Source organism: Lactuca virosa, chromosome 4 (genome assembly GCF_052849685.1).
Source record: "Lactuca virosa cultivar CGN04683 chromosome 4, Lactuca_virosa_CGN04683_v6, whole genome shotgun sequence".
Classification (NCBI taxonomy): domain Eukaryota; kingdom Viridiplantae; phylum Streptophyta; class Magnoliopsida; order Asterales; family Asteraceae; genus Lactuca; species Lactuca virosa.
In genome coordinates, this window is record NC_136429.1 from 489,383,724 (window position 1) to 489,392,667 (window position 8,944).

The following is an 8,944-nucleotide window of genomic DNA, read 5'->3' on the forward strand; positions in this document are numbered from 1 at the left end:
ATTATAGGACTATATGGACAAAGAAGATATGACATGTGATTTGGATGAGACTTTATGGGTGAGTTATTGACTCATATGCTTCTACTTGTTTAATTTTCTAAAATTGCTAGGCTAAAATACAAAGAACTACTCTGAAACACAAAGAACATGTCTGGAATGTTACACATTAATATTAGGAATGTAGTTAAATTAGGTAATTTTTTAGTGTTAGTAAAGACCAAAATATTAGAAAAAAAAAGTTTTTTAGTGTCTTACGTTATACCACATCGAATATTTGTATTTAGGAACACACAGACAAAATCTAAAATACATCCGTTACCACCAAATCGATGTTTGGACCAAATTGATGTTCTTCTAGATCTTACAAGTATTGCATGTTTTTTAATGAGCTTGCTTTTTATCTCTTAAAAACAACGATTCATATTCGTTTATTTGACTTAAACATAAAAATGTTGCAAATAAAACCCACAATAGCTCCATTTGTCGATCCTCTTGTTAATGTTGCATTTGAGTCTGAGATCGGTAGTGATGGTGACATGGATAAGGGTTCCTAGTGTTGGTTTGGGAGGTGAGTGGATGGTGTGTGTTGGATGATCAATGTATAGATAGATATCTAAGATGAAAGTTACCGAATGCGATAGCTGAGATGGCGGGATCAGTGGAGGCTCCTCATGTGTTGTTAATGATGGTGGCAGTGTAGGTTTCTCATGTTGAAGATGAAGAGAGGGTTGAGGAAAGATGGTGGAGGTGGTCCGTCAGTGACTATGCATGAGGTGTCAGTGGTTGGCGAGTTGAGTTAAGGAGTGATGGTGGAGGCAATCGTTTAAATCTCATAACGTAAGGATTCAATAGGGAGAAGAGTGTTGGGTAGAAGCCTAATTTTTATTTCTTAATATTTTGAAATGTAAACTAAATAAAAGAAATTGTAAAGTAGATATCAAATAGGCGAAATAGTCATTTTAATTTGGATAGGGACAAAATTGACAACCAAACCATGTAAAAATACTATATTTATAAGTCAGAAATATTTTTATAATAGAATGCCATCTAATTATTTAACAACAGTTTAAGTTCATAATTTTTATGCTAATCAAATTTATTTATGTTACATTCATCCAATAGTAAACTTCAAAACCTTAATTAATAAGGAAACGTCTACCACCAACAACGGTTTCCGTTTTGATACATGCCTAATTAATATCATAGTTATTAAATAATTACTCCATCGTAGTATGTTATAATAGGTTTTAAAACTTGGTGATAAATTTATGCCAAAAGCATGTGGTGCATTATATTACCGCCACAATAGGAGCCGTATATTTAGTGGTTTTGGTCTCATGAAATTAAATATAATTATTAATAATATTAAATAATCTCATCTTAATTTTGCTACTCTAGAAAAAACAAAATACATAAATATATGTGTTTTCCTGAACTACTCTTTAACGATCATCGTATGGAAAACAATACACAAATGATGTGGTCTTGGAACACATAATATCAGCAACATCGAAACCATCTTCATTACGGTGACAATACAAGGCAAATCGGAAAAAGGTGACGAAAACACTTTATATAATAAAATGACTGTTTTGTCCTTACTTTGTATTTAATGTTCCACTAAATGCTTAGTTGGTTAAGTAATAATGAGGGGGTATTTTGGTAAAAATGTTATTTATTTTTAAAAGTAGACTATTATTTTAGGACAAACCAAAAAAGAAAGATGAACTATAATTTTGGGACGGAGGGAGTATATTGCAATGACGACTCTCTGAAATATACTATGAGCAATGAACAATGTTGTCTTTAATAAGACAAAAGCATGTTTGGAAAGAATAAAGATGCAAACATCGGTGATGGTCTTTTCCTGGGTGAAGTTTAGAGCAAATTTGCACTTGATTGGTTGGAATAAATGGTGTTTATTGCCCCTAGGCTTGACCTTGTTTCACAGTTTTAGCAAAGAAAAGAAAAAAAAAGGAAAGAAAGTGAGGAGAAAAAGAAGAGAAAGAAAAAAAAGGAAATTGTATTTTATGTTTTCGGCTTGAAAAGAAATGAAATATATATATATATATATATATATATATATATATATATATATATATATATATATAGAGAGAGAGAGAGAGAGAGAAAGAAAGTTAGATTCAAATGTTTCTACTATCTATTGTGTGTATGTAAGATTGATTGTGGACCAATCATTTTAGTTATTTTAAGAAAGTAATTAATGCATATTAAATACTAAAGATTTAATTAATACTCATTATATTTTCAACTTATAGTATGCATTAATTACTTTCTTAAAATAACTAAAATGATTGGTGCACAATCAATCCTACCTGCACACAATCAATAGTTAGAACATAATAACCTAATATTATATATATCTCCCTTTCTAATAAATAAATAGGTTGAATCTTCTACTGTCACGTGTCAAACTCTTACAACTTCTAATCTACTTTTGCCAGGTGGCATCTTTGGAGCTCCCTTTTTTTCTAAGTGAATTTCTTAATTTATTTAGTTCTTGCATATTCAAATTCGTCCAGCTAATTGATAGTATTTTCTTCCTGATTTGTTGCATTGACTATAACGATAATTTAATGTTGATAATTGATAATTTTTTCCCGCCTACTCAACTTGAATCGTATGTTCCAGATTCTAAAATTTAAATTGATTGTGTCAATCCAATGAATCAACAAACAAATTCTTTAAATCAGTAATCATAGCAATCCATTCCAAAATTAAAGGTCAGAATAGATATAATTCGAAGTCAATTTTTTTTAAACGATAGATTGCTGTGCTACGTTTTTGAAGCCTCCACATACAAAGATTGGTGATTAGGTCTTCTGAGTTTTCCCTTTTCTATTTTGATTTGTATCGGTAGTATGTGTTTCGATTTTTTCCTCAATTTTCATTGCTTCCTTGGGTATTATTTTGTGATTTTGGGCCTTCTGAGTTTTATATATGTTTTAACTGAAATGTCGATGAACATCAGAAAGAGATTAAGACGTGAACATACTGTTGTGAATCAATTAAATCAAGGCATTTATGTTTTTGGCTATGGTTTCTTCAATTTCTTATGTTTATTTCGTATATCATTTTTACTACTAATATTTAGTGAAGTATTAAACCTCTAACTTGTCAGGATTGAATTTTTTGTTATTGATGTTTAATATTCGTGAGATCATTGAAGAACTGAAAGTATGCATATCATGTGCTCGATGAAATGCCTTAAAGAAAGTTTGATGCATCTTGTGTATCTTCTTTCTCTTGGTTTCTTCCATAAAAGGCTTTTGATGATTCTCAATTTCACCCTTTTTTTTCTCATCAATACCGATGGGTCTAAAATTTCAAGATTTTTTTGTTTCTTGAGGGTGTTTAGTTGATTTGACTTCACATCTTCTTTACCGTTACATGTTTCTTGCTTGAGGTTTGGTACTCTGGTTTATGTCGATTGGTTTTTCTAGTTTTGTATTTCTTTTAATTTTGCTAAATAGCAGATAGAATCCACTTAAACTTTCAGAACCAAATTCATATCCTATGAGCTAACTGTTGTAGGTATGTAAAGGATTTGATGTTATTTGAATGTATTGTTAACTAATATATTCTTATTTTTCTATGTAATTTAGAGTTCATCATGGCTCTTTTTGATTTAGTGGATTTGTGTTTACAAGAGACAATAGTGGTGGTGGTGGAAATAATGAAATAAACAAAATTACAAGGGTGCATATGGAGTTGATTACGAGGTTTGAGTTTTTTTTTTCCGAAAAAAACATGGAAAATAATAATTCTTTTTCAGTGAAATCACTTTTCCCCCCTTTGCTTCAAAGGTTGTGTAGAGGTTGCCTTTAAGAGTTAAAGAGTTTGGAATATAGAGATTATATATTACTAGCCCTATGGACTTTACATCTTATTTAAAGTATTAGTTAGTGTTTTGCAATGTCTAAATAGCTTTAACTGTGTTAGTTAAATACCACAATTTAAATACTTGAATATATATTAAAGTCATGTTGTTTATCTACAAGATATATTTGTTTTAAGAACGATATATGGTCTTATGAGCCTTTCTGTACATCACTAAACACTTCATTTCTTAAAAAAATTAGTTTTTTTTATAGAATTTGAGTAAAGCACATAGCAACCATGGTTTGCATGCTGCAGTTGGGCCTGGTCTAGCTGAAGAATGTGTAATATTGATAACACACTTTTTTTTACTAATGATTATATTTTAATTTGAGATGCCATCTTTTTCCATGGAATTATAATGGATGTATTTATGAAAGATATTTGGTAAGGAAGATGTGATGCAACTTTTAACCTCTTAAGCATGTGCTAAAGTATGCTGTAAAATACTAAAATATCAAGTTGCAACAAAAACGCTCTAAGTACTATGAAAAATATGGTCAATTATAGATTATGACATAATAGAAAAAAAAAAGTAGGGAGTTATGAAAGTACGTTGCTAATTCTTGCAATTAACCCTTTTATGTTAAACCTAATAGCAATTATCAATATCATATATCATTCACAAGGAAGTAGTTAGGATCAACAGTTTTATGCTCATGGAAAAACATATAATCAAACCTGAGTTCCCGTTTAGTTGTAGGATTAAATGCTTTTAAGATTTATTGTGTTTTGCAATTATTTTTATCTAAAAAAATGTTGTATTTAAATTATTTTGATATAAACTTCATATGTCTCTAGCACATGATTGATGTGGATGTAATAAAAAGAAAATTGGTATTTATAGTTGTAACTATTTTTACTATTTATCTATTATTATACAAAAAAATGTTTTTAAAGGTATATAAACTCCTAAACATGTGTAAGTTTCATGTTAGTGCTTTGCATTTTCATCAATCCAACAAAAAAAGTAAATATTTTTCAATTTACTAAAGGGTCTTGAACTCATGGTTTATATTTTAAAGTATATATTATATAAATTTTAGTTTCAACTCGTTACCTAATTCTCATATTACTGCCTCTAAACATTGTTAAAATAATTATAAATTTCAAAATTTAAAGACACTTTTAACATTTTTTTTACAGATTCTTATGATATGTTACGAAATTTAATTATAAATTTGATAATTAGAGGCCATTTTAATAATTTTTGTTTAGATGAGACCTTTGTGTTATTTTTCCACACTTTGTACCTATTATAACCAAAAGAAATGATGAAAAATGAAAAACATTTATACAAATATCAGAAAAAGGTTCCATGATTTTAAGGGTTGTTCATGGAGATGATTTTGTGGTTATAATATGAAAAAAAAACCTCTAGAAACTTATAAAACATTTATCTAAGAAACCTGATGTTGGAATCGATTGTAAATGGTTTGGGCAAATGGTGTTTTAGGGATTCATATATGAGAAGGTGAGACATGATTGAGTTTAATGTTATTGTTGACCCAACCAATTTTGTAATACAAACTCATGATTTTATCAAATAACTAAACTTACAAAACGTAATTGAATGTTAATAACGGGTTATGTATTTATTGTAAAACAAATTATAAACTTACTAACAACACTTCTATCTTTATAAATTAATATATTTTTTTCCAAATATTTGATTAGTTATTGCAATTTCAAATTATTAATAATGTTCTTCTTTATCAACTGTGATTTATTCATATCTAAGGTGGACAGAAATTACGAATTTTTTAGTTTACTATAGTACTTAAATATATATTGTATTTTCATACTTATTACTTAACCATGGCAACATTAATCAAATTTAATTGGACAAATGAAATTATTTTTGTATTTTTAAAACCTATGTTCATTACTTTATCAACCGTGGTTCCCACGAGTTTTAACCTACTATATATATATATATATATATATATATATATATATATATATATATATATATATGGAAAAGTTCAATATAGAACCAAATTAATATTTTCACATTGTGAATGTTAAAAAATAAATTATATATTTTTCGAGTTCACCGTGTGAATCAAATTCACATTGTGAATCTGCACACAGATTCACACTGTGAATTTGACGATTTTTTTATCAAATTTGATATCATTGGAAAAAGAATAAAAAGTTATGAATTTCTATATTTTTAGTTTTTTTTATAAAAAAACAAGGTTTAAATGTTGAAAAAAAAATCGGTTCTTTGGTTCCTTGATTAGTTATGGTTCTCTATTGAACCTCACCATTTATATATATATATATATATATATATATATATATATATATATATGTATATATATAAATTGGTTGTTTGGTTCCTTGATTAGTTATGGTTCTCTATTGAACGTCAGCATATATATATATATATATATATATATATATATATATATATATATATATATATATATATATATATATAGTTCATTTATCAATAGATCCTTTCAAATTGAAGAAAAAGTTAGAAGAGAAAATTTCATTATATTTCCTAAAAAGTTGGGAATGGTGAGGTTCAATAGAGAACCATAACTAATCAAGGAACCAAAGAACCAATATATATATATATATATATATATATATATATATATATATATATATATATATATATATATATATATATAGTTCATTTATCAATAGATCCTTTCAAATTGAAGAAAAAGTTAGAAGAGAAAATTTCATTATATTTCCTAAAAAGCTGGGAAACATCAATTTTTATTATTATTTATTTTATGCTCACTTCTATCGATTCTACAAACACACCCCACCCACCTTTTTTTCTTTCGTTAAGAGGAACACAGAAACATGGTCATAATCTATATATTCATTTGCATTTCTATGTCGTTCTTTTTACAATGTTGTTATTTTGGCTATTTATATTTTATATATCTTGTCCTTTTTCCGTTAAAAAAACATAGGACGTTAGGTAAATTAGTTCTAGAATTTATAACAATTTAATGGTATACATGCATGTGTCACATGTTAATGATGATACACATGTGCATGTGAATATATTTTCTAATAAAAGAAATGGTAATGATGTTACATTACATTGTTGTTGTTGTGTACAATGTACCCATTTTACAAATATGACTTTTTATGCAAACCTTAGCACATGAAACAAAAAAAAGTTTAAGCAGTTTTGATTAAATAGGTTTAACATCTCTATATATTATTCTCAACCCATAGAAAGTAAAGAAACGTCTTTGTCATTTCTTACTATCTACTACTATTATAAACCATTTCAATTTCTAAATACACACCGCAAAAATTATAGGATAATGATAGTTTACAATAATGATAGGTTGTATGATTATCGTCTCCTATTGTTTAGCTTAGTTTAGCTTAGTTTGTTTGGTCTCATAGTATTTATTCTTCCTTGTATTCCATTTCCTCATCTTTTTTTAGATTAATCAATAACAAGTTCGTTGCTGATACCATCGAATTCTAGATGGTATCAGAGCAGGTTTCGAGATCCTAAATACAAGAATCACTCCTGTTTCGATCTTGAAGCATGGCGGGAGATGATCCCAAGAACAAAGACAACATAAGGGAAAGTTGTGCGACTGCAATCGACTACAATTCTCCTTATTACATTCACCCCCAGGTTCTCCAAAACAGCTTCATGTGAATGATGTTCTTACTGACATCAACTACGTTGACTGGTCCCAGGAGATGGAGAATTTCCTCTTCGCCAAAAATAAAATCGAGCTCGTTGACGACACTATCAAGAAACAAGAAAAAGGAACCTCACATTACATGGCTTGGATGCAATGTGATGCAATGATAAAGGGTTGGCTTAAGACTGCAATGGAGAAGAACATCTGTAACAACGTGAGCTATGCAACTACTGCCTCACATATATGGTCAGATCTTCTAGAACGATTTGGCAAGAAAAGCTCACCAAGAGCTTATGAACTTAAACAAAGAATTGTAGTGACTCGACAAGACGGAGCCTTCATTTCTACATACTTCATGAGCCTTCGATCTCTATGGGATGAGAATGCATCGATCCAACCACTCCCACACTGCACTTGTGATAATTGTTCATGCAATGTTGGAAAGAGGATGGACGAGTTTCAAGAAAATGAACGCTTGTACCAGTTCCTTATGAGGCTTGATGATGAGTTTCATGTCATCAAAACACAAATCCTGGCAACCAAACCCATTCCTACTTTGGGCAATACGTATCATCTGGTGGTGGAAAATGAGAGGCAAAGGTCGGTCTCGAATGGCAAGAGAGCTCAACCCAAAACTGCATCATTCAAGGCATTCCAAAGGAGAGATGGAAACTCTAACACGTTCAAAAAGAGAAACTTGACAAGAACCACCAAAGACAACAAAGAAAGCAAAGAGAATGACCATTGCACGTTCTGTGGAAAGAATGGACACAAGAAAGAAGGGTGTTTCAAATTGGTGGGATACCCAAAGTAGTGTCCAGGAAAGAGAGAAAAGGGAAAACCGAGAGCAGCCTACATTGAGTTGGAATCCAACCCCATACCAAAGTTAACGAATGAGCAGTACCAACTTTTCGTGAAGCATTTTTATGAAACCAACAATCAAGAAGTCGTTCCACGTGTTGCAAACATGACAGGTAAAGAAGGGAATAAAGGCGAGTGGATTGTTGACTTTGGATGTACCGAACACATTACATTCTTGACCAGTTTACTTCAAAGCAAGAAGAATGTACCTTTTGATTCACCGGTGGTTATACCTAATGGTGAATCAGTCCCCGTTGAGGGAAGAGGTAATTGCATGCTCCCGGGGGTAAAAGTGAATGAAGTTCTTCGTGTACCGAAATTTAAATGCAATATGATTTCAGTTAGTCATTTAAGCAAGGATCTTCAATGGGTTGTGACATTCTTTCCTGATTTCTTTGTCATGAAAGGGGTTACTTACGAGGAACTTGATTGGGGCTGGTAGATGTGATGGTGGATTGTATCGAATGGGGATGACCAAGATCAGGAAGGCTATGACGATTGTTGCAGACACATGGCACAAGAGACTGGGTCACGATTCCAAA

General features: G+C 30.2%; 1 protein-coding gene across 1 annotated transcript; it reads left to right on the forward strand.

The window, feature by feature from the left end:
• Positions 1-7,435: 7,435 nt before the first annotated feature.
• On the forward strand, positions 7,436-8,355 carry LOC145106930 (uncharacterized). The gene is made up of 2 exons (XM_079043844.1): positions 7,436-7,528; positions 7,594-8,355. The coding sequence occupies exons 1-2, from the start codon at positions 7,436-7,438 to the stop codon at positions 8,353-8,355; spliced, it is 855 nt and encodes a 284-aa protein (XP_078899970.1).
• Positions 8,356-8,944: the final 589 nt, after the last annotated feature.